Below are 26,860 nucleotides of genomic sequence, written 5' to 3'. Positions count from 1 at the left end.
CATTCACACCATCTCCACGGTTACCTTCCTTGGCTCATTCATAACTGTTGCCATGGTGACAAGCTCATTGATACAATCTCCCCTTCTCTCCCTAATGCAGCATTCCCGGAGGAGAGCGCTCTGGCTATGGGGATGGAGTTGAATAGGGGCCGCTGGTCTGCTATGCAGCCGAAAAGAAAAGGGGGTCAGTAAAGGTCCTCAGAAGGAGAAGAGACAGGTGGTGGGGTGGGGTTTGGCCCACCAAAGAGGAATCGAGGTCTTCAAGATAGCAGTCCAGGGACGGCCTATGTGCCAAGACGCTGGGAAACGTCCATCCGTGTCTTCACTGGCACATACGGGCCCTACCGTCGGTTAGTCATTTCTAGGTTTGGCTCGCGTCGTGCTTAGGTATCTTATGTAGACTGGTCAAGCCATGAATTGGACTTGACTGGTCTTACTTGAAAATCCCCATGAGGTTGCCCCATCAGATAGAGTAAAGGCAGTCACGGGATGGGCTGTTGTTGTTTATTGTTACATTGGACTCTCCCAAGTGCTTAGTGCAGCGCTCTGCACACGGTAAGCGCTCAATCGACCCCATTGATCGATTGATACGCAACACTGACTCTCAAGATGTGCCCATTTTATTTCCAGACTCAACACTTGTGGGAGAAAACAAATGCCAATGCACACCTCACCCTTATTAGCAATGCCAGGGTTTAGAAGTGATTGGCCGTCCCAAGATCTCTTCCCGCTGACACTGAAACTAGACTGGCGCTAGGAAAACATTCCCCCAAAAGAGATGGGTGGGTCGGTGCTTCCCGGAGGTGCTGTCGTGTTACCTTACGGCGTAGCCTGTGTTCCCCTCATTGAGGTTCTGGGGTCCTCAGGGGGAAGGCGGTGCGAAAAGAAAGCCGAAGTCCAGCTTCGGTAAAGCGCCTAGTAGAGTGCTCTGCGTGCAGTAAGTGCTCAATAAATACCGTTGACTGACTGGAGAAAAGCAAGTGTATGGTCAGTTCACCATGTTGATGATACCAGACCCTGTCTCTTCCTTCAGAGGCCTTTACATAGCCAGTTACCCCTGGGGACGAGCCTAAGGCTAGATTGTAAGCTCCTTGAGGGAAGGGATCATGTACTGTACTCTTCCAAGTGCTCAGTACACAGGAATCGCTCAGTGAATATCCCTCATTGGTTGATTGACAGCAGTAAGGATTAGCCCGAGTTGCCTTGTTTCCCCGCTCCCCTTTTCCCTCACAAATCCCCTTACTGTCGGGCCTCCCTTTGTTGCCAAATTGATTAATTCCTGAGCGTACAGTCGGCAAATACAAACCGCATCTCTACATTTCTTTCAGGGGAGCCTCTGTTACCATTCCATATTTACATTGATTCTGTTATTGCTTCATTGCTCCTCTTAGTGGTAGGTAGCCAATTATCAGCTTTGAGTCACTTATAATTGCTTGTTTGAAACCCCTGCTTGTTTTCTCTTCTCTTCTGGGTTGACCCTCTATTCCTGGATCGGGGGGGGGGGGGGGGGGGGGGGCGGGAGGGGGGGCACTAAGTATCAGTCACCCTTGGTTCACAAGTTAATCTTTTTGGGTTAATCCCTACTATCAGAGAAACCAATTTGGCTTCAAAGGCTCAATCTGAGCCCCTCTCCCTGACTCCAGGGAGTATGAAGAGGGCTGACAAGTGTATGAACGCTGTCTTCCGGCTATGTTCCCCCTCTCCATTCTTCCCTGAGCTGAGCCAGCATCACAACCTTCAGACCAGAAATGAACTTCCTGATGCTCCTTCGTCACCCTCCTCACATTGTGATGATTCTCCTCCCCCATGTCTTCAGCCAGCGGACTAAAAGAGCAGCGTTACAAGAGACGAGCTCCCTTCCTCGCTATCCTCCGACTTCCTGCGGACCTCCGTTTTTCATCATGGTCGTGGAGAGGGGAAGAGGAGGAAGGTAAAAATGTGTTCCCTTTCCCAGAGCAAGACAGACAGGCACAGTCAGACACAGCGTTCGATGAAGAGCAACCACATGGGATGAAAAGCACAGGGAACTTTGGTTCCTTTTTCAGAGTTGCTCCTCCCTTTCCCTCGTCCTCACACGCACCTTGAAGTTCAGACTCCTAGAGATCCATTTTCTGAGGACTCTGGACTACGGAGTTGGAGAATGATCTCAAGTCACATCACCTTCTTTTTAAATTGGTCGCTAACTTCACCCACAGCCATCTTGCTTTTCCCCCCTCAAGTGCTCAGGGCTACCCACATCTTCCACTTCGCCTTCTTTCTCTTCCCAGTCCCTGACTCAGCCCAGCCTCACTTTCTCCACCCCTCCTTCTCCTCATCCTCCTTCGCAGAACAAGGACTGGCCCAGCAAGGTTATGCAGATAGATTCCTGTTCATTGAGGAGGAAAAAAAAAAAAAGTGCCGGAATGTGAATCACCCAGCCCGCATGCATCATCTACAGTGAAAATCCCCCAGATTGCACAGGGGGTATTTAGGGGCTTCCAAATTGCAGAACCAGCATTCTCAGCCCCTGCCTTTCATGGGTGAGGCTAGGCAGCCTGGAGAACCCTGAAGCATCCATTCAGAACCAGGTCTGACCATCACCATTCTGACTCCTCACCTCCCATCCCTACCGTACCCACTCCGGTGGGCCGACAGGCCCAACCCAGCTGCAGAAGGACACCGGTAAGCCAGTTGGTGGCATCTCTGACAGAAAGACGACGATTTGGGATCCCTTTGGTTAACCACTCTCCCAACTTACGTAGGGGTTGGCCTATTTGAACCAAATCCTATTCAAAGACACACTGCCCAAAATGATTTGCCCTAGAGACACTAATCTCCTCTACGCTTTAGGAGAAAGTTTTCATTAGAGAGAGCAACTTGAGGAATCAAGAACTGGAGGTAGGGAACAGGGCCGGATCAAGACACCGCCCCCCCCCCCCCCCCAACGGGCCCAGGGCTGGTTTGTATCGTGAGCATCTCCCGTGACAGAACGCGACATACTGATGTCATCAGAGAGCCGTACTCCTCCAGTCAGTGGAGATGGAGGGGAGCTGTTGGAAGCCTTGGATTTCCTCAGGTGGGCCCTTGCTGAGCCTCCAGACTGTTTCCTCTCCTCCAATTCTCTCCTCGGCCCCCTCCAATCTGGCTTCCGCCCCCTTCACGCCACAGAAGTCATCTCCTTCTTGCTGAATCCAGTGGTTTCTGCTCCATCCTAATCCCCCTCAACTTCGCGACTACCTATGACACCGTAGACCACCCCCTTCTCCCGGAAACATTATCTAGCCTTGGCTTCACTGACACTTTCCTCTCCCGGTTCTCCTCGTATTTCTCTGGCTGCTCATTCTCAGCTTTTCATGGGCTTCTCCTCTGCTTTCCACCCCCTAATTGTGGGAGTCCCTCAAGGTTCAGTTCTGGGTCCCCGTCTATTCTCCGTCTACCCCTCGCCCCGTGGGGAACTCATTCACCCCCCCCATGGCTTCAACTACCATCTATCTATATGCAGATGATTGCCAAACCTACATCTCCAGCCCTGATCTTTCTCTTCCTCTGCTGCTTCGTATTTCCTCCTGCCTTCAGGACACCTCTACTTGGATGCCCCTCCAAAATCTGAAACTTAACATGTCCAAAACAGAACTCCTTATCTTCCCACCCGAACCTTTCCTTGATTTTCCCATCCCTGGAGACAGGACCACCACCCTCCCTGTCTCAAGTCCTTAACCTTGGCGTTATCCTAGACTCATCTCTCTCACTCTACCCCCATATTTAAATCGGTCACCAAATTCTGTCAGTTCTACCCTCACAACATTGCTAAAATCTGCCCTTTCCTCCCCAAACTGCTACTATGTTGATCCACGCACTTATCCTACCCCGCCTTAATCACTGCATCAGCCTCCTCGCCGATCTCCCTGCCTCCTATCTCTCCCCACTCCAGTCCATACTTCACTCTGCTGCCTGCATCATTGTTCTAAAAACCAGTCAGTCCATGTTTTCCCACTCCTCAAGAACCTCCAGTGTTTGCTCAACCACCACATAAAAGAGAAACTCCTTACCATTGGCTTTAAAGCACTCAATCACCTCACCCCCTCCTATCTTAACTTGATGATTTCCTACGACATCCCAGCACGCTCACTTCACTCCACTTCTACCGCCAATTTCTTCACTGTACCTCGATCCCGTTTATCTTACCACCGACCCCTCACCCCGGAACTCCCTCCTTAAGCACTTAGAACAGTGTTCTGTAAGCACTCAAAAAAACACGACTGAATAGCCGACAGACCATCACTCTCCCCACCTTCAAAGCCTTATTAAAAAAAATCACATCAACTTCCCTTCCCCAACTAGCCCCTCATTTCCCCTTCTCCCTCTCCCTTCTGCATCATCCTCGCACTTGGATTTGTATTCTTTATTCACCCCGTCCTCGGCCCTACGACACTCATGTACATATCCATAATTTAATGTCTGCCTCTCCCTGTAGACTGTAAGCTCTTTGTACGCAGGGAACATATCTATCAACTCATATTGTACTCTCCAAGTGCTTATCCCTTTTCCTGCTATTTAGTCATCCCAGCAAAGACTCTTCTGTCCTTTTCTATCAAGTTGTCGCTAGGGAAGCAGCGTGGCCTAGTGGAAAGAGCCCGGGCCTGGGAATCAGGGGAAGTGGGTTCTAATCCCAGTTCTGCCACTTGTCTGTTGTATAACCTTGGGCAAATCACTTCTCTATGCCTCAGTTACCTCATCTGTCAAATGGGGATTAAGACTGTGAGCCCCATGTGGGACAGAGACTGTGTCCAACCTGATTAGCCTGTATCTGTTCCAGCCCTTTTGTCCAGTGCCTGGCACATAGTAAGCACTTAACATGTGCCATCAAAAAGAAAAGAAAAGAAAGACACAGGAGCCTCTCTCTGTTATCACCCCTCTCCAGCTTTGCCAACTGGAAAAGCCTCTGCCTCACTGACTTTTCATCCTACTCCAATTTCAGCCAAACTACATGTTTTTTTCTCCTCACCCAATTTCTCTCTCCCACTTCCCATTTTCCCAGGCACCACCACATCACAGGGAATCCCATTAGGCCCCTGCTCTAGCCCGGGAAGAGAGAGGACACTCCTGCAACCTGGGGCTCTCTCAACTTTGAGAACTTTGGCGAGACCGTGGCTGTGGCAGCCGCTGTGACTGGGAGACTCAGCTGAAATTCTGTCCTTCTAGCCACAATGCCCAACTGCTCTTCTATTAACCATCATCCTTGTCAATCATATTTACTGTGCGCAGATCACCATACTAAGCACTTGGGAGAGTACAACACACAATGTAACAGGCACACTCCCTGCCCACAGTGAGCTTACGGTCTAGAGGGGGAGATAGACACTAATACAAATAAATAAATTACGGATATATACATAAGTGCGGTGGGGCTGGGGGACGGGTGAGCAAGTCTGGATGACGCAGAAGGGAATGGGAAAAGAAGAAATGAGGGATTAGTCGGGGAAGGCCTCCTGAAGGAGATGTACCTCCGATACGGCTTTGAAGGTGGAGAGAGTAATTATCTGTCGGATATGAAGAGGGAGGGTATTCCAGGACAGAGGCGTGATGTGGGCGAGGGGGTGGCATGAAGATAGACGAGACTGAGGTACAGTGGGTAGGGTGGCTTTAGAGGAGAGAGCTGGGTCGTAGTAGGAGAGTAGTGAGGTGAGGTAGGACGGAGCAAGGAGATTGAGTGCTTTAAAGCCAATGGTAAGGAGTTTTTGTTTGTTAAGGAGGTAGAGGGGCAATCACTGGAGGTTCCTGAGGAGTGAGGTAACACGCACTGAATGTTTCTGTAGAAAAATCATCTGGGCAGTAGAGTGAAGTATCTCCTGGAGTGGGGTGAGACGGGAAGCAGGGCGGTATCAAGGTGGGATAGGATAAGTGCTTGGATTGACGTGGTAGCTTGTTTGGACGGGGGAAGAAAGGGTGGATTTTAGCAATGTTGAGAAGGGTAAACCAACCGGATTTAGTGATGAGTATGTGGGTTGAATAAGAGAGAGGAGTCGAGGATAGTACCTAGGGTAGGGGCTTGTCAGACAGGAGAGATGGTGGTGCTGTCTACAGCGATGGGAAAGTCGGGGTGGGGGTGGGGGAGCGGGGTTTGGGTAGGAAGATAAGGCGTTCTGTTTTGGACATGTCAAGTTCGAGGTGCCATCCAAATAGAGATGCCTTGAAGGCAGCAGAAAATGTGAGACTACAGAGAGGGAGAGAGATCAGGGCTGGAGATGTAGACTTGGGAGTCACCCGCATTAGAGGTGGTGGCTGAAGCCATTGGTGTAAAGGGGTTCTCCAGGTTCTTGTCTCTCATTTCATCTTTCCTTACGTGCCCGCCCCATGATTTTCTTAAATTGTGAGCCCACTGGCGGTCAGGGATTGTGTTTAAATTCCTCCCCACCTCACCTCCGCCACCCACCTCGTACAGTGCACTGCCCACAGTAGGCATTTAATAAATTCTCTACTACTGCATACTAAATACTATTTTATGCAAAGTATTTGGGGAAAATATGATCTGTTAAAAAAAACACCTCACTGTATTTGTTTTCATAGACTGCCAACAACAATGCTTAGAAATTGCACAGCAATTTCTACTGCTGAAACATTTGCTTCCTATTCACTAAGTATAAGTCACAACCCGTCGTGAAAGGAAGGCGTTATTTCCACTCGGCAGGTAGGGAAACTGAGATGCAGCAAGGGGTGATCCGCGTTCCTGAGGATGGATGACAAGGAAGATGCTCCGTTCCTTCCAAATGTCACTTCTGGAGACAGAAGCCTGGGCTGGAAAGACAATTCATGTGACCCAATCATGACCCCGTCTAGGCTCTAAGGCGATATATGCCCACGCTCTGTCACGGCCAGAGTTGGAAATTAAGGCTAATGCATTTCCCCATGGCTAAATGCAGCCCCTGCTTTCCAACTTGAAATATTCCCTTGTATTTCTTAGTACTGTTTGACAGGAACAAAACAAAAAGATGACTCGCAGTTAATGTTCCCTGTATTATAATTTTCATGTCTACAGCGTTTCCACTGTGCTCACCACTGAGGTTCCAAACAAGTAGATATTACAATCTTCCTGTCAAGCTACAGAATCACCTCACAGATCTCCCACCATATTACTTTTCAGAAGTAACCAGAATAGAAGGAACAGAGGCTTATGAGAGACCCCAGTAGGGTAAGCTAGTATATCTCAAATGGGAGGTAGAGAACACGGTCCCCTTTTTAAAGACCTCCAAAAAAAGAAGATTCTATAACCTATTCCAGTCAATCGGTAGTATTTATTGAGCACTTCCCCTGTGGAGAGCTCTGTATTCCAGGGTTCAAAAAGCCAGGCAGGAGCTTAAAAGAGATGTCCAGATCCCAGGCTCTCCATCTGCCCTTAACCGACCTTCTTCTAGAGCACAGGCAATTCATTACACGGCAGAACCCCGTCAGGTCCGACTCATAGCTCGACAAGCGCTCAACAAATAAGATTTAATAAATGAATCTCGCCTGGTGGATGAGCCCAGCAAGAACCCTGAAAGCAGCGGGCTAATGTGGGCAGGGAAGATGGCAGTGACTACCGAGTCAGTTAACTCTAGCGACTTCCTTTTTGGTCCGAAGTGCTGGGGCACGGTGTCGGTGCTACGCCTGCAGCCTTTCTGGCCACAAATGAGTTGTGTAAGTAAAATTCTTACATGTACCTCACCGTGTGTTTGCAGCCCTGTCCTCCTACCTGCCTGTTGTAGCCACTGCCCCAGCAGGAACACAGGTGGCAGGGACCAGAGAGTGTGAACCTGCAAATCACCAACACTAAAATCAATTCCTTCCCACAGGTTCTCAGTTCCAAAGCCTTCGTGACCGGACAAAGGACTCACCTGTCACGTACAAGGGGGGTCCCCAGCATCATCATCATATCTCACAGCTTCTCTGGGAGGTCTGGCTAGACCGCCGGTATTACTGAAAAGTTGCATTTCTATAGCCCCTACGCATCCCATGGTCCTCTGCTAGATAGACAGTTTCCTAATTCCAGCATCTCCCAAGCCTCCCTGAGAGATCTCTTTTGAAACGGTGGCTCAGCCTAGTACTACCTTGCTGGCAAGAAGAGAATGGCACAAAATAATACCCTGTGGAGGGTGGGTAAAAAGTATCAGAGCCTGAGGAGTTCTCCCCCTGCTTTCCCTAATGTCTCTTGGTCTTCTATGTTTCAGAGAAACATGGTTGAGATCAAAAAGACTCTCTCACCCCGCTCCTCCAAGAAAAGCATAAGAAACTCATACTGTTCGGTAACCAGGTAGAGGAAATGAGAAACACCTGCACAACGAATGGGGTGGGCAGACATCAGGAACAACAGAAGACTTATTTGATCAGGTGCAAGAACAAAAAGGATGTGTATCGTATACGAGAGTACTACTGTGACGACGGAAATGGCGTGACCTAGTGAAGAGAGCACAGAAGTGGGAGTCAGGAGACTCGGGTGCTAAACCTGACTCTGCCACTCACCTGCTGGGTGACCTCGGGCAAATCGCTCAACTCTTCTGGGCCTCACTTTCCTCATCTGTAAAATGGGGATTCAAAGCCTTTTCGCTCTCCCCTTCAGACTGTGAGCCCCATGTGGGACAGGGACGGGGTCTAATCCTTTGGAACTGTATCTACCCCAGGGCTTAGTATGTAGAAAGCACTGAACAAATACCACTATAATTATTATTAAATGGGAGAAGCAGAAAATCTACCCATCTTCCTCATCTCTGTAGCCGCCCCAGTCCCACCCAAGAGGCTTGAGAGTCGTTGCCCTCTTTCCCTTACATCTTTGTTGTGGATAGCGTTGATGCCAACAGCCCAGGAACGACAGAAAGGAGGAATAACAGGTGGTGAAGTTGAATATGCATAAAAGAGAATAAACAGGGAAGGGAGAAAGGAGATATGGAAGAAGAAGAGCGTAAGCAGGAGAAAGCTCCAGCCCTGTAGAACTTGTCACTTAGGCCAAGCCTTTTATTTCCTGAGCCGAATCTGGCGCCGAGTTTTATTTTGGGGGTCAGCTTTGTGCAAGACTGGCGAACATTTCCCCAAATATGGCAAGATCTCCCATTAACAGAAGCAGCTTGGTGGCTTGGAGCGGAACAACATCAGACTCTAAGTGCTGAGTGGATGCTAAGAGGCACTTGAGGCTCAATTCCAGATGTGTACCAAGCAGGGACTTTTTGTGTTTAGAGTGGTGGTAGAACTTCTTTCATTGGTCATTTCCGGGAATGGAACCGAGAGCCATTTTTCGGCGTGGGTTTAAGCCCAGGGTTAAGTGGAGACAGAAGGCAACGTGAAGAATGAATTCACTGGCTACTGACCACTTCTAATTGGAGTTATTTGTACAAGGACAGGTAAGGAGATGGGCATAGGGCCCACAGGCTGATGAATTTGTCATTTTTCACTGAAAAACTTCAAGTCCCAGAAGATAAAAATACCATTTGTTCTGAAAAGATGTCAGAGAAGACACTGGACCAGATGACCTCTTGAAGTCCTTTTCAGTCAAATGATCTTTTTTTTTTTTTTTTTTTAATTCTTGCCTTCTGGAGTCATAATGTCCAACCTGGGTTTATTGGTCTCCATGAGGCTCCTACAGAGTCCCTTGGGGAGATTAGTAGGGAACCCTGAGCTGCTAACTCAGCTTAAATTTCCCTTTTACCTTTGGGTCCTATTTCTTCCAATTAAAGCACTTCCTTCCTCCCCCAACCAAAAGCCCTTTCCCCCCATAGCCTTCTTCTCCTCGTGTCCCATAGCAGTTTGAAAGCTTTCAGTACTCGATTTAAAAAGAGGAGATGACTTTTAATGATTCTTCTGAAGTCAATCCCCTTCAAATCCCTTCCCTGTGATTTTTCTCCTGACTCTCCAGTTTCCTGGTGTCTTTTTGGACCCTAGGACCTTGGGAGTCAGTGGTCCTGGGTTCTAATCCCAACCCTGTCATTCGCCACCCCTTCTAGACTGTAAGCCCGGTGTGGGCAGGGATCGTCTATTGATGAACTGTACTTTCCAAGCACTTAGTACAGTGCTCTGCCCATAGTAAGCGCTCAATAAATAAGACTGAATGAACGAACTTGCCTGCTGTGTGACCTTGGGTAAGTCACTTCACTTCTCTGGGATTCACTTTCCTCATCTGTTAAATGGGGATGAGATATCTGTTCTCCCTCCCCCTTAGACTGGGATACCCCATGGGGGAGAAGGACTGGTTCCAATCTGCTTATATTGTACCAACCTCAGGGTTTAGTACAGTGCTTGGCCCATAATAAACACTTAAATACCACAATTATTATTACCTCAACTGCCCCAAATGGAAATGAAAGTATCAGATATTCCATTATATCACAGTAAGATCTTCCAACCGTCCTCCTGGCGCTAAAGCAGGGAAAAGGTGGCCCGGGTTCACGTCAGTTGCACAAAGCCCATTCCCTGAGGGGGCGCGGGATCGGCATTAGGAAACAAAGATCGTTCTTGAATGGGAAGGATGGGGAGGTTGGGAATAATCAATCTGGATGCCTTTTAAGGTTTGATCTGGTTTTATTTTAAACTTCTGGAAGAGCATCAATAGAGGTGGAGAGGGGTCCGAGTTTTAAAGCGCACCTCCCTTCCGCTGTTGGGAAAGGAGAATGGAGACAGGAGGGAATCTAGACTGTGGTGGCCGAGAAGCTGTCGAAATAATAGTGCAAATGTGAAATAGGGCTGATCTCAAACTAAAAGAAAGAAGGCTTTCATATAAAAGGTATTTTGAAGCAACAGCAATGACAGATTTATTGGCAAGGATCTCCTGTAGAGAAACCAAAGAAGTTTGGGGGGGGGGGGGGGGGGGGAAGAGACATGAAATCTGGGCAGGAAACAAATACATGGTATGAAAAATAAAGGGTGAAAGTAGAACTGAAGGTGAAAGGCAACAATGACAGAAAAACTTCTCCAGTTAAACTCAAATGGCTAGAGACTTTTTGGATGACATGGGCCAATGAGTTGGCTTTTTTTTTTTAAAAAAAAAGAAAAACAACATGTAAAGGAAGACTATACGATTAAGAATCCTGAGCCACAGTTAAGGCTAAGGATATTATTGTTTTACAGAAAAAGCAGGAGGGCACTCAGTCAATGGTATTTATCGAGCACTTACTGCATGCAGAACAATAATAATAATAAAAATAACGAAGGTATTTGTTAAGCGGCTTACTATGTGTCAGGCACCGTTCTAAGCACTGGGGTAGATACAAGCTAATCAGGTTGGACACAGTCCCTGTCCCACATGGATCTCAGTCTTTTCCCCATTTTACAGATGAGGTAACTGAACTGAGGCACAGAGAAGTTAACTGACTTGCCCAAGGTCACACAGCAGACAAGCGGTGGAGAGGAATTAGAATCTGGGTCCTTTTGACTCCCAGGCCCGCGCTCTCTTCGTTAGGCCATGTTCTAAGCCCTTGGGAGAGGATAGCACAACTGAGTTGGGAGGCACGTTCCCTGCCCGCAAGGAGCTTACAGTCTAAAAGGGGAGACAGACATTAAAATAAACAGATTACAGATATGTACATAAATGCTCTTGATTCTATTTATCATCCCCTGGATTCTATTTATTGCCATTGTTCTCGTCTGTCCGCCTCCCCCGATTAGACCGTAAGCCCGTCAAAGGGCAGGGACCGTCTCTATCTGTTACCGATTTGTCCATTCCAAGCGCTTAGTACAGTGCTCTGTACATAGTAAGCGCTCAATAAATACTATTGAATGAATGAAATGCTCGGGGGCTAAGGGTGGGAATGCTGGGGGGCTAAGGGTGGGGTGAATATCAAGTGCTTAAAGGTGACAGATCCAAAAGCACAGGTGACTCCAAAGGGAGAGGGAGTAGGGGAAGAGAGGGCTTAAGTCGGGGAAGGTCTCTTGGAGGAGAAGTGATTTTAATAAGGCTTTGAAAGTCACTGGCATAGCGGCTACAAACCGGGTCTGGGAGTCATGAGGTCATGGGTTCTGATCCCAGCTGCGCCACTTGTCTGCTGTGTGACCTTGGGCAAGTCACTGTGCCTCAGTTCCCTCATCTGTCAAATGGGGATTGAGACTGTAAGTTAGTACAGGGTCTGTGTCCAACCCGATTTGCCTGTATCCACCCCAGGGCTTAGTAATAATAATAATGATGTTGGTATTTGTTAAGCGCTTACTATGTGCAGAGCACTGTTCTAAGCGCTGGGGGAGATACAAGGTAATCAGGTTGTCCCACGTGAGGCTCACAGTCTTGATCCCCATTTTACAGATGAGGTAACTGAGGCCCAGAGAAGTGAAGTGACTTGCCCACAGTCCCACAGCTGACAAGTGGCAGAGCCGGGATTCGAACCCATGACCTCTGACTCCAAAGCCCGTGCTCTTTCCACTGAGCCACGCTTCTTCTCTCAGTACAGTGCCTGGCACATATTAAGCGTTTAATAAGTACCATAATAATTTAAAAAGCCTGTCAGATACGAAGGGGGAGGAAGCTCCAGGCGAGGAGGAGGAATGCAGAATTGTTTAGAGGGAAGCTCCGACCTCCCTTGGAGAGCTCCTTTCAAATGGTGACTTAGCCCATTACCGCCTTGCTGGCAAGAAGGAAATTGCGCAAAATAACAGTCTGCAGGGGGTGGTTAAGAGGCACCAGAGCCCATGGAGTTCTCCCCTTGCTTTCCCTAACGCCTCCCGCTCTCCCAGTGCCAAGAAAAGGGCAATGGGGGAATGGCAACAAAATCACTGAAAAGAAAGGAAGGTGGTGTTTTTATTTTATGATATAGCAATGTTTTTATTGGACTAATTCTGCAAGGACAACATAAAGGAAAACTTCATTTAGACTGCCGTGTAGAACTCCTGGTCTAGTCTGCCTGGGACTGCAAGCCTTGAAGACCTAGGGCGGGGCTTGGAAATTTGCATTCCCCTGCTTCCTTCAATAAGGAGGCTCTCAAAACGACACTGAGGTGGGGCGGGGGTGGAGGGGGAAGAGGGGAGCAGCCCCCGCTTCTCAAATATTTCCTCCTCCTTAAGAACACGCTGTTTCCTTACCCAGAAGCTGAGCCAGCCTGACTTGGCTTCACGCTTGGCCTGCCCATCTGACCAACTCGCTGATCTTCCGCTTCCAAGCCAACTTGGAACTCGGCAGCCATTTTAACTCAAATCCACTCGAAGGGACACCTCCTCGGTCTAAAATTCTAGTCTGTTCTCTGACCAAAGGGAGAGAAAATGGGTTTATTCTCTCAAGTCGATGAGAGAAATCCAAAGGCAAAGAGCTGGGGTTTCACAGCGGCTCAACAATCCCACCGTTCGGGTTCTCCAGACCGGGATTTTTGACTGGAAGTTCTCTCTTGAAACCTAATCGGATTAATCTAGAGTCATCTGTGCGACGTGGGTGTGAAGACGGCATTAGTCACCGTTTGGTGACGTGTACCTCTCGTCCCCTGGCTCCCTCACCTCCCCGCTCCGGTCTGCACGAGTGAACCGCTCAACCTCCTTTGCCTACCACAGTCTCCCTCTTAATGCCTCCCCCCCCCCCCCGTCACCCCTTTCCCTGAACCGGCCTTCCTCTTTCTCATCATCCCCTCTTTCGGAGTCCATTTCCCAGTCCCATTCCTCCTGAAAGGTGAACCCTGAAAGAAGTCAACACCGTCCGACTGTTGAATTTCACCAGAACGGAAGTGGTCAAGGTCAGGACTCGCAGAGTCTTATGTATAAGGGAAACCCAGGAGGGTCGGTCGATAAACAAACCAGGATTCATGACAAACATCCCAAAGACGGCGGAGAGCGGCTGGAGACCTCAACTTCTCTCCTCCTACATCCTAGCCTGCACACTCCACTCCTCTGGTGCTGACCTTCTCACCGTGTCTCGGTCTCACCTGTCCAGTCGTTGACCCCCGGCCCACGTCCCACCTCTGGCCTGGAACGCCCTCCCTCCTCAGATCTGCCAATCACACTTTCCCCCTTTCAAAGCCCTACTGAAGGCTCACCTCCTCCAAGAGGCCTTCCCGGACTAAGCCCCCCTTTTCCTCGGCTCCCCCTCCCCTCCGCCTCGCCCCCTTTGCTCTACCCCCCTCTCCCCGCCCGCCAGCACTTGTGTCTATATGTACATATCTGTTATCCTATTTATTTTGATGCCTGTTTACTTGTTTTGATGTCTGTCTCCCCCCTTCTAGACTGTCAGCCCGGTGTGGGCAGGGATTGTCTCTATTGCTGAATTGGACTTTCCAAGTGCTTAGTATAGTGCTCTGCACACAGGGAGCGTTCGATAAGTACGACTGAATGAACGAATGAACAAACTGGAGTTCAATGGTGGGTGCCGAAGACTTCTCGGTTCCCCTAAGGGAATCTCCAGTGCCAACGGTCCCAGATGACTGATGCTTTCCCTGTAGAGCGGAGCCAGGTGAGACCTTGGCTGGGTAGAGGCGGCACGGCCTAGCGGAAAGGGCACGGGAAAGGGAGTCGGGAAGCCTAGGTGGACTGACTGCCCGACAGGGTAACCTCGGGCAAATCACATAGATTTTCTGTGCCACGGTTTCCTCATCTGAAAAATGGGGCTAAGATACCCGCTCTCCCTGCCTCACATTGTGAATCCTGGCTCGGCTCTGTTTACCTTGTACGGACCCCAGTGCTTGGCACAGGGTGTTTAAGCAGCGTGGCTTAGCGGAAAGAGCACGAGCTTCGGAGTCAGAGGTTGTGGGTTCTACTCCCAGCTCTGCCACCTATCAGCTGTGTGACTGTGGGCAAGCCACTTCACTTCTCTGTGCCTCAGTTACCTCATCTGGAAAATGGGGATTGAGACTGTGAGTCCCACGTGGGACAGGGACCGTGTCCAACCCTATTTGTTTGTCTCCACCCCAGTGCTTAGTACGATGCTTGGCACATAGTAAGCGCTTAACAAGTACCATAAGTATTATTATTATTATTATTAAATACCCTAACGGGAATCCCCAAGTCTCATGGAATACCCCAGAGCCGTAGAATCGGAAAACTAGAAGGGACCTCGAATTGGTTAGTGGTTGCTAGAGCCCAAAGGGGAGGCCACATCACGCATTTAGGACCCTTTCTTGAGAGTAGCAACGTCAAAGGAAAGTCCCACAGGAAGGAGTTTGGAGACAAGAGTTCAGAGGTCGACCGAGGGGAGACTTTTGGCTTCTGCCTCGTCCCTGCGACTGCCAAGTCCACGGGGTGGAATCTTGCTCTCCCGCGGAGCCATCCCTCAGGCTCCAGAGAGGAATACGCAGTAACGGGAAAGGTGAACCAACCCGATTTTCAATAAAATATTTTGACAACATTAAACACTACTTGCTAACCATATGCCAAACCATATTACATCTCAGACAATGGGTTGAACGGGGAGTTAATAATTAATGTCTTCCTAACAGCAGGACCTTGGAGAAGACACACTTTGGGCTTGAGGAGGAGCTGCTAGCCAATCACAACGCATTACAGAGGCGCGTCTCGCTGTCGGCCTGTGCCCGGTCTCCTCCCCAATATGCAGGCACGTACATCCACACACGCAATCCCTCTGAACACCAACCCACCCACACGCGCTCTTCTGAGCTCACACCCATCCCCTCATGCTTTAACAAACAAACAAACAAAAACAAACCGCCCTCCCCACCCATGTTCACTCCGCCCACATACACTGTTTGCACGGGCACATTGTACCATAATAATAATAATAATAATAATAGCGATATATTAAGCGCTTACCATGTGTCTTCTACCTCCACGCCATACACAAACTCAGAAACCCCTTTTTAAAAAAAATATTATTTGTTAAGCACTTACTATGCTCCAGGCACCGTTCTAAGCGCTGGGGTAAATATAAGCTAATCGATGTGGGTCCGTGTCCCACATGGGGCTCATAGTCTTAATCCCCATTTTTACAGATGAGGTAACTGAGGCACAAGGAAGTCAAGCGACCTGCCCGAGGTCACAGCAGACGAGTGTCAGAGTCAGGATTAGAACGCAGGTCCTTCCGACTCCCAGACTATCCACGAGGCCACTCTGCTCCCCTCCTCTGCTACGAGGTAGGGTACCCCCGGGTGCCGTGGTTTCCCTCAACCATGTGACGATGGAGGAGGATCTGCTTTATGAACCTCTCCATCAGGTTGAGGATCCCAGCACCCAGGCTCGCTTTTACAGAAGGTCTGTCTGACGCCTAGCAGTGGAGATTGAGGAGAGACTCTGAAATGCGGCTTGGGGGAGAAAATACACACTCGGGGCAACTCTCATAACTGCGTCCAACCTCCCCCCCCACAAAAAAAAAAATCATTCAGAGGATCAATAACATAGTCCTTCAGAGACACATTTGCTCCCACCTACCCTCGTACCTCCTCACTTCATGCCACCAACTCACACCAGCACTCTTTTATTCATATTTCCGCCCCTTCAGCATTCTGAGCACGGAGGGAAAATTGACCAAGAGGTCATATTGCAGGAAGCATTCCCTAATCAAGGCCCTCAATCCCCAGAATAACAACGAGAATTACTCCTCAAAAGCTGCACAGGGCCAGAGAAGAATGTCTGGACTTCAGTCAGCTGCTGCCTTTTGCATACCGTAGAGGACCAGTGTGCAAACCTTTTTCCTCCGAGCATCGAAACTGCGCTCACCTTTAACAGAGCTGTGCTGGGTGGGAAGCGTGAGGAGAATGAGCAACAGCCAGAGACCCAAACAGCTGCTGTAGGGAGAGCTGAAATTGGGAAACCGAAAGCAAGGGAGGGCAGAGGAAACGTTTTAAGGACACGGTAGAACGAAGCCTCGGGCCATGCTGCGTCCCGGCTGAAAACCGGGAGCCAGTTGCCGAGGAGGACCTACATGATGTCAGGAAAGGCGTGGCTCTTTTTGAGCAAAAGCTTCATAAAGAACGAGACAAGGAGGAAAAGAGAGGAAACAGCCAGGTGCTGCACACACGACAATCCAAGGCACAGCCTCTTCGGCTGCACGATCGGGTTAGGTCTGTGGGTCCCACATTGGCCTTTTCGGTCAAAAAACACGCTCAAGGGAGTTTCCCCTATCAGTGGCGTCTTCTTCAGAAACGAAGGACAACTACCTACGTGGACAGACAGGTGACACCCCAGTCTTAGAACCAATAAGGAATAGGGCAACATGTGAAGCTTCTTCTTGGTGCTGTCATTTATTCGGTCATTTATTGAGCGCTTACTGTGTGCAGAGCACTGTACTAAGCGCTTGGGAGAGCACGACAACAATAAGCAGACACGCTCCCTGCCCACAACGAGCTGATGCAGTTGGAGCGGCAATGTGTTTTCCCTCCATTTCCCAGAAAACCCCAGGGCTGGAGTCGGGGTTAAAAGGCAGAGGGGCTGGAGCGAGGCAAGAGCTAAGAACAGAGGGGTGGTCGATATCCGGAAGGGACCGATGAACACGCTTGGAGGGTTGAGAGCAACAGAGGAAAGAGAGAAAGCAGATGGTGGGACGGAGTACGAGGCCAGGAGTTGGGGTCTCGGGCCATCTTGACTGTCACTCATTTGCCGAGTGACTCTGGGTCCCGCCTCGTCCCTTCTGTAAAATGGAAATAATAACCCTCGTCCTCTCCTGACCTCCAAAGGATTGGCGAGGTTGGTGGTAAAGCCCCTGGGAGCTCTTTAGCTCTATAAATAGAGGAATGGTAGATACAGAGACACACACACCCTCCCTCAAACCTTACCCTTTTAATGCACGAACAGCAGTACACCATCATTAAGAGCAGACATTCGTACACATTCCCATGCACGCATGCAGGCTCATGCAAGCGGCAAAAAAAAAAAAGGTTTCAAAGCCGCTTCCTGATACATGTTTTTCTCCCTTAGGCATAACGGGTCAGACACCCAGCAATTCCGATGATTGCAATCAGAGCCCTGAGCAAGAGAAATTCACTAATCCATACTCTTCTCTCCTATGCTCCCTCTCTCAAGCTGCATACAACAGAAATCTACCCACGAGAAACTGTTTTGTTTTTTATTCCAGAGCACTGGTTCAAGGCACGACCGATCACTTGGGGGGGGGAGATGAAGACTCCATAGGGGATATGATGGTATGGGCGGCTAGCACAAGCATCGAGTAAAAAAAAAATAAATAAATAAAATTAAAATAAATTCAAGCCAGAGACTGAAGTACACTCTCAAGTACAGTGAGCAATCCAGAGGAGAGGGTTGGTTTACGGAGGGATATTTGGGTTACCCGGCACATGAAAGATGGCAGCCCCGGCCACACGGACGTTAAGATCTCAATCAATCAATCGAGAATACGACTGACTTGGCAGCCACTCTCCCGGCCCACAAAGAGCTTGCAGTCTATGATCTTAACAACTACTGATGCTCTGGCCCTTAGGGTCAGATGTGCAAGACACCCTCCTGGTTGGATAATACTTATATTTTTTAGGAGGCGTCATTTATGTGCCAAAGCACTGTGCTGAAAGCTGCGGTCGATACAGCTAATCAGACCAGACACGCTTCCTGTCCCACACAGGGTTCACTATCTAAGAGGTGGGGAGAACAGGTATGTCATTCCTATTTTAGAGAGATGAGGAGGCTAAATCTCAGAGAGGTCGAGTGATTTGCCTGTGGTCACACAGCGGGTCACTGGCAGAATTGGGATCAGAACCCGTGTTTCCAGACTCCCAGTTCCACGCTCTTTCCATCAGACTATGCTGCCTGTAAGGGGCACCAACTGACCAATCAATTATGTTTACTGAGCGGTTCCTAATGCACCTCCGGTCTTTGTCTCGGAGCAACCCAAGCTAAACTTCAAGAGCCTGGGGACTCAATCTGGCCCAGGTCTGGGGGGGGGGGGGGGGGGGGGGAGCGGAAATGGGTTTGGGAAGTGATTTTTGGAGGGGGACGAGGGAAGGTGCTATACGGATCCAGCGAGTTCCCACAGGTCCCTATGGGCTTCTGGAGACTTGTCACTGCACCTGCCCAACTGCAAGCCCCTCTCACGACCCTGGGGTGGGGGGGGTGGGGGGGTCTCAGAGCCACTGGGCGGAGGAGTCAGGGGGTCCAGGTTTGGCATGAACCAAGGTGGCTCACGAGTGATCGACGATGCATTTTCCCCATTTCTAAACGCTAGAATCACATCTCCATCTCCCCAATGTCCCAGCCACATTTTCAAGACCCTCACGGCATCGTCAGCTCCTTAGGAGGGAAAGGCAAATGGTTACTCTTCCACCCCCTCCCCATCTGAGACGACGCAGAATTTTCTCCATCTGCCACGTGCCTCCCCTCGGCCTGAAACATCTACTCATTTCTCCTTTCGCTGAGATTTCCATTCCCTGCTCGTCAGTCCCTTGGCCCCTGGCTTCACTGCAGCCTGCTTTCCTGCGCTGGCGAGGAGAAAGAAGCCATTAGCCTCGCAAACTGTAGCAGCACTAATCAAAACCCTCTCCCGGGATAGGCAGGGATTTGTCGCCGCAGTTGGTAAGAGTCAGGTACACGGATCGGTTCAGGGGAGACGGAAGAGCTCCGGCCCGTAACCTCATCTCGAGAAAGATAAAGGAAGCGGGGGAACCTCCAACCGCCATCCGAGGCACCTCTGTGGCGTGGGGTTAGGGGTGTCACCAGCTCCAGGCGGTCCCCCTTCAACCCTGCCACTGGGAAGAGAGGAACTAGACCCTTCAGGCAGCTGATAATAATTAATAATAAATGGGGGTATTTGTTAAGCACTGGGGTAGATACGAGATAATGTGGTCGGGTACAGTCCCTGTCCCACACGGGGCTCACAGTCTAAGGAGGAGGGAGAACAGGTATTTAATCCCTATTTTACAGACGAGGGAAGTGAGGCACAGGGAAGATAAGCAACTTGCCAAGGTCACACAACGGGCAAGTGGCAGAGCTGGGATTAGAATCCAGACCCTTTGACCCCCCCAGACCCGGGTTTCTTCCGCTGGGCCGGTATCGTGGTCGCCTCCCTAACGCTCTCTAGAGAAATCACATTCTGGTTTGTGTGTCTGTGTATGTGGTCAGGGGATGGGGGAGGGTGGGAAGAAGGGGTTCTTTTTCAGACACCCCTGGGACCCACTTGTTCTGATCCCAGGAAGCCGGTGACAGGAGTAGACTTAGGTTTTAATAACAGCTTTCGGGACTAAGCCTAGCTGCTGAACAGGGGAGGAGAGAAAGGAAGAATTCTCAATAATATTAGCCCTGGAGACCAGAAGTCTGAGGCGGGCGATCGATCAGTGGTATTTAGCGGGGAAGCAGCATGGCGTAGCGGCCACAGCCCGGGCGTGGGAGTCAGGAGGTCATGGGTTCCAGTCCCGGCTCCGCCGCTTGTCTGCTGTGTGACCTTGGCCAAGTCGCTTTACTTCTCTGCGCCTCAATTCCCTCATCTGGAAAACGGGGATTGAGACTGTGAGCCCCACATGGGACAGGGACTATGTCCAAATGGATTTGCTTCTATCCACCTCAGCACTTAGCACGGTGCCTGGCACATAGTGAGCAACTTAAACACCGTTGCTAATTAATTATTGAGCACTTACTTTGTACAGAGCACTTGTGAAAGTACAATAGAGTTGGCCGACATGATCCCTCCCTTCAAGGAGCTTTCAGTCTAATGGGTGAGACAGGTATTAAAATAAATTACAAGCAGGGGAAAGCAGTGGAGTGCAGGGAAACAGACATCAGTGCTGGCGGGGTGTGGGGTGAGTACCTAAGGGCTTAGGAGGTGGAGCAAATGTCTGGGCGAGGCAGTAGGAGAAATAGTCCCGGAAGACTTCCCGAAGGAGATATAATTTTGGGAGGGCTTTCGAAATGGGGGGAGTGCTGGTCTGGTGGATACGTGGCAGGAGGGAGAGATCAGAAACCCTCTCTCCTCCACCTCTCTTTTCCTAGCCTAAGCATCTGCTCTCCTGTGCCCTTCCTTTTGGGGTTGACTTGTCGTATCCGTGGAGCGTCGACCCGTCTCTATTTCCTACTGCTCAACGGGAGCCGGACTGCGTCTCTGCTACAGGAAGAGCGCCCTGATCACCTTCATCTGCTTCCCTTAATGTTTTTGTTTCCTTTAGGGCCTAATTCTAAGGAAGTCTCCACAAACATTGCTACGGGGGGCAATGCAGTCGTGTCAGAAAATGGGGAGACCGCTTCCAAGGGGGGCACCTCTCCCTCATTACCAAACAGACCCGAGTGCATCGGGGTCTCGTGACACGAGAATGTAGAGCACAGAAATGACTCTGAGGAGAAAGAGCAACTGGAGAGGTCAGGTGAACCTGGCGGAGGGAGAGGGGAAGCGGCCCGGCTGGTGGACGAGGGAGAAGCAGTGTTTCCAGAAGAACGGACGGCAGGAAATGAGGATAGAGAGAAGCCCGGAAGGATAGATATCAAAGGAGAAAAGAGAAGTGAGGAACGGCTTCAAGAGAAGAAGGGGTGGCCTGTAGTTCTAGACGAACACCACGGTAGCCGTGTCAGATGCAGGTGATGGACGAGAGAAACTTCCATTTTCTCTTCCCAGCTTTTCAGAGCCTCTACATCTGAGGTTTCTAAGGCCTTTCACCTCAGATGAAGTCGAGTCAACCTCTTTGAGAAGAAAAGACACTGACCCATTCTCTGCTGGCCTGGGTAGGTGACAGTTGAGGGAGGCCTACCCTAACGGGGCAAACTTCCCCCAGAGCCACACACACCCTGAAGGAAAAGCAACGCCATCCTCGCAAACACAGCCCCGACAAATCTAAAAACCCCCCACCTGAATCATAACCGTGTTATCGCCCAGACACAACTCGTGGGCTCCAACCAGCACATCCAGGGTGCCCCGATCAACCCTGCGGGAAGCATCCTGCGGGTGAGCGGTGATCTAAAGAAATCCAACAGTCCATCGCCGACAAAAGACCCAGGCCCGGCCTTCCGACCGAAAAAACAGAAACGTTTCTTCGGAGAGGACCCGGCACCATACGCTGCCCAGGAGTAACGAATGAAGGAATATTTCACAAGGAGTTACCGCTACAGGCACCAGACTGAAGCGGCGTAGACGAAGACCCACGCCCACCATCTTGGCAAGCGAGACCGGGGCTACGGCAGGCACGGAGTAAACAGAATCAACGAGAGCACGATCAGGGAAATAACAAGGGAGGAGGGAGAATAAGAGCACTGAGCCTTTCTGAAAACATTTGCTCGGAGACCCAGGGGCACCACTGGGAAAATGCCGGATCCGTGAAATAGCCCATTTCGGTCACAGTCGGGCTGTGGCCAACCCTACCGCCGGCAATCGATGGCTTTGGGTTTCCGGCCTCGATGTTTCGACTGGGGCCGACCCGCATCTCTGTCTCCACGGTCAAGAAAACAGAAAGGCCTGCAGTGCCACAGGGATCTACAAGCCACCTTTACACTAGCCCGACTCCCTGGCCGGCACTCTGGACTAGGTAGAGCCCAACTCTTCCTTCCCAGGAAACACATCATGCTTCATGCAAACGACTTACCCTGTTAGCACCACCACAAAATCCATCACGTTCCAGCCATTCCTCAGGTAGGAACCTTTGTGGAAAGCAAACCCTAAGGCGATGATTTTAATTCCGGCCTCGAAACAAAAAATTCCAATGAAGTATGGTTCCGTGTCATCCTGGGAAGCAAAGAGGACAGATGAGCACAGTTGCCGAGTGGGATCCGTGTTTCTTTCTGGTCTTTCGGGGCCGCGTTTTGGCAGATGCCAGCGAGCGAGAGGGTCTACCAATTCTGCTAAGGCTACTTAAACAACTGAGCCAACGGAGAAGGTGGCCCGGGCCCATCATCCTCAGCCACTGCAGTTAGTACAGGGGTCCACCTTCCAACATTCCCCCATTCCCCTACCTCTTAAGCTCTAGTCTGAGCTGAAAACACCCCCAGTAGTGTCAGGAAGGGGAGTGTACCCCAAGACTGGGGGGGAGTCACACCCATTTGGGGGAGAGAGCAAGCTTTGCCCTGGATTTCCTTGGACTCCACTGCCTCAGGGCCACCAGAGCCTAAAATTAGCCCTATGACAACAGGCGGGTCGGGCCCAGCGTGCCCCTCCTGAGCCATTTCATTCCATCTCAGGGTCTTCCCTCTCTGCAGACAAGTCTGGTGTTTTAAGAGCCACAGGCAGAGAGTCTGGGCTCGGAGGCTGCCCTGGGAAACCGGATATCTGCCCATCCACTTTTTTTAAAAATGGTGGGGCTTTTTTTTTTTTTTAAGGGCTTACTGTGTGTCAAATACTGTCCTAAATGCTGGGGTAGATACAAGTCTGTCAGGTTGGACACAGCCGCTGTCCCACGTGGGGCTCACGGTCTAAGTAGGAGGGGGTTGGATTGAATCCCCATTTTACAGTTGAGGAAGCTGAGGCACTGAGAAGTTAAGTGATTTGCCCAAGGTCCCACAGTAAGCAACTGGCAGAGCCAGAACTGGAACCCAGGTTCCACTGCTCCTTCCACTAGGCCCCACTGTTTCGCTAGACCTGCGTTTATCAAATTGATCAATGGTATTTATTGAGCTCTTGGTGTGTGTAGAGCACGGTATTAGACGCCTGGGAGAGCACAGTTAGAGAGAGTCAGGAGACACGATCCCAGCCTGCAAGGGGCTTACGGTCTACAGGGATTTTCCACCCGCCATCTCTGCCTCTCCACCTGCTTTCCCCTGGGAGGTTGCAGGGTGGTTCCTAAATGGCAGGTAGCAAGGGGAGAGGGGCGGCTCAGGACCGCCGGCACCCCAAAGCGGTAGCTAACGACGGGTAGCTCCACGGCTGACGGGAAGGCCCGCGCTGGGTCACGCTCTCCTGAAAAAGATCCCTCGTCGGCCCTGGCTCAAACTCACTCTTGAGTCCTCCCGAGTCGAACTGCGGCGGTCGGTACTGGGATGAACATTTTTAGCCGGCTGACACGAGAGATTTCAGGAAGACAATTAAGAGGCAGATGGATCCCAAGCCGATTTTTCCACTTGCCGTTAGTCTTGCCACAGGCAGATGCGGCTAGTGATTCTCAGTCAGTCGCCGGAGGCTAAGGCACAGTCAGGTCTGCTTATTTCCACCTGCATTCGGTATTGTAGGGGCTCCGAGGCTGGAACCTTCCCTTCCCTTTTCACTACCCCAAAAGACCATGCTTGAATAAAGCAAAGCCCCTCACACCAGAATTACTGGAGTAGTCGTCGTGACGACAAAATAACTGTGGTATTCGTTAAGCACTTATTACGTACCGGGCTCTGTAATAATAATGTCGGTATTTGTTAAGCGCTTACTTTGTGCGGAGCACTGTTCTAAGCGCTGGGGTATACAGGGTAATCAGGTTGTCCCACATGAGGCTCACAGTCTTAATCCCCATTTTACAGATGAGATAACTGAGGCACAGAGAAGTTAAGTGACTTGCCCACAGTCACACAGCCGACAAGTGGCAGAGTGCTAAGGGCAGCGTACTAAGCGCTGGGGTGGAGACAAGCAAATCGGGTTGGACACAGTCCCTGTCCCATGGGGGGCTCACAGTCTCAGTCCTCATTTTACAGATGAGGTAACCGAGGCACAGTGAAGTGACTTGCCCAAGGCCACGCAGCCGACGAGTGGCGGAGCCGGGATTAGAACCAGTGACCTTCCGACTGCCGGCCCGTGCTCCACCCACTCGGGTCAAGACTCAAGGTTCCGGGTTCTCAGATGGGTGTTCCGACACATCCGTGGAGGCAGCACGGGCTAGACGGATGTAGGCGGTTGGGACTCGGGAGTCCTGGTTCCTGCGTTTCTGCCACTGGCCTACTGCGTGACCTCGGCCAAGTCACTTCTTTGCGCCTTCGCTTCGTCATCTGCAAAATGGGAGCTAGCAATCTCTGCCTCGAAAGGACGTTGGGAGAATAAAATCAGTTCATTCCTTTGACATCACCGCGAAAAGAAACCTCTACCAATTCAAGGTGTCAGTATTAAGTCCTAGACAACAGAGCTGATCTTCCACAAAGCGCAACAGGGACTCAATCACGAAGGCATCTAAAAGTGGGCATTTTGGAGAGTATGTGACCTTTGGGCACAGCGCCACGGCACTTAAATAAATTTATCTAATTTGTAGATATGTATGTATGTCTGTCTCCCCCCTCTAGACTGTAAGCTCACTGTGGGCAGGGAATGTGTCTACCAACTCAGTTGTACGGTACTCTCCCAAGTAGCGTGGGCAAGTCTTCTTGGGGAACTTCTCTGTGCCTCAGTTACCTCATCTGTAAAATGGAGATTAAGACTGTGAGCCTCAGGCGGGGCAGGGACTGCGTCCAACCCAAATAGCAGCGTGGCTCAGTGGAAAGAGCACGGGCTTTGGAGTCAGGGCTCATGAGTTCGAATCCCAGCTCTGCCACTTGTCGGCTGTGTGACTGTGGGCAAGTCACTTAACTTCTCTGTGCCTCAGTTCCCTCATCTGTAAAATGGGGATTAAGATTGTGAGCCCCACGTGGGACAACCTGATTCCCCTATGTCTACCCCAGCGCTTAGAACAGTGCTCGGCACATAGTAAGCGCTTAACAAATACCAACATTATTATTATAGCTGGTATCTACCCCAGCGCTTAGAACAGTGCTTGACACACGGTAAGCGATCAACAAATACCCTCAGCAGCAGTCAGCGTGGCCTAGTGGACGGAGCACAGGCTGAGAGTCAGAAGGGCCTGGATTCTAATCCCGGCTCCGACGCCTGACTGTTGTGTGACCTTGGGCAAGTCGCTTCACTTCTCTGTGCATCAGTTGTGGCTCAGTGGAAAGAACACGGGCTTGGGAGTCAGAGGTCATAGGTTCGAATCCCGGCTCTGCCACTTGTCGGCTGTGTGACTGTGGGCAAGTCACAACTTCTCTGGGCCTCAGTGACCTCATCTGTAAAATGGGGATTAAGCCTGTGAGCCTCATGGGGGACAACCTGATTACCTTGTATACCCCAGCGCTTAGAACAGTGCTCTGCACATAGTAAGCGCTTAATAAATACCAACATTATTACCTCAACTGCATAACGGTGATTACGACTGTGAATCCCATGTGGGACAGGGACCGTGTCCAATCTGTTTAGCTCATACCTACCCCAGAGCTCAGCACAGTGCCCGGCACATAGTAAGGACTTAAAAAATACCGTAACAAAGCACTTCATTCGATTGTATTTATGGAGTGCTTACTGTGTGCAGAGGACTGTATTAAGTGTCTGGGAGAATACAATATAATACAGTGCTCCGCACACAGTAAGTGATCAATAAATACCACTGATCGACTGGTACGTACAGACACTGGAAAGTGGGGTTTTCCAGAAAGGGAAAATGGGCGATGTCTCATGGGCATTTTCCCTCTCAGGGTCGCACCCGGAGAGTTTCCAGTACTCTACCAGTCTCGACTACGGGAGGGCGAGTCGAGCAGAGGCCTGCCCATTCCATCCCTAGCTCGGGCAGTGGCTAGCGAGTGGAAGGCAACCTGCCACAAGTCAAAACTGCCCTGCGCTGGGCAGCAGCGGCGCGGGAGAGAGTCGAGGGCGGGGACTCAAAGCGACTGCGCGGAAGGAGAGGATGGTGAACCGCTTCCGGATTTTTAACCAAAAAAACCTACGGATCCACTACCAGAACGACTGCAGACGGAGAGCGGGGCGTTCTGGGAGAGCTGTGTCCGTGGCGTCGCTATGGGTCGGAGACGACTCGACAGCATAAAGACGAGACAAGACACGGGCATTTGGAAAGGATCATTCAGATCCCTGGGGAAGTTTAGAGGGTTCTAATAGGTTTTCGATCGATGAACCTGAAACTGAATTTCATCTCTTCAGGCAACCCACACATAGCAGCCCAAGACCTAGTACACTGAAGTGAGGCAGGGATCCAGCCTGTGGCATCTTGTTCCTGGGTGGGAGCGGTTACAGAAACGAGCTTGGCTCCCTTCTAAACGGGCCATCATGCATGAATTCAATTTCACTCAGAGTCACTGGGTCATTGTTCCTGTTCTCCCAAGATAAAAATTCAAGGTAGGCATTTTCAGA

At 50.4% G+C, this 26,860-nt stretch overlaps 1 protein-coding gene and 1 non-coding gene across 13 annotated transcripts in view; one reads left to right on the top strand and one right to left on the bottom strand.

Moving 5' to 3' along the window:
* CACNA1A (calcium voltage-gated channel subunit alpha1 A) overlaps window positions 1-26,860 on the bottom strand; it is a 187,571-nt gene that overhangs the window by 128,956 nt on the left and 31,755 nt on the right. For all 12 annotated transcript variants that reach the window (XM_029052646.2, XM_029052655.2, XM_039910448.1 and 9 more), the window contains exon 3: window positions 22,365-22,504. In XM_029052646.2, coding sequence (XP_028908479.2) covers window positions 22,365-22,504 — 140 coding nt within the window. The remainder of the gene's footprint in view (window positions 1-22,364; window positions 22,505-26,860) is intronic.
* Window positions 26,181-26,318, top strand: LOC114807491. Its single transcript, XR_003755552.1, has one exon. It is a non-coding gene; the product is annotated as a small nucleolar RNA SNORA7 (small nucleolar RNA).

The sequence above is a fragment of the Ornithorhynchus anatinus genome, chromosome X2 (genome assembly GCF_004115215.2).
Source record: "Ornithorhynchus anatinus isolate Pmale09 chromosome X2, mOrnAna1.pri.v4, whole genome shotgun sequence".
Taxonomy (NCBI): Eukaryota; Metazoa; Chordata; class Mammalia; order Monotremata; family Ornithorhynchidae; genus Ornithorhynchus; species Ornithorhynchus anatinus.
The sequence above is the reverse complement of the archived record's forward strand: the minus strand, read 5'-3'. Positions and strand labels throughout refer to the sequence as shown.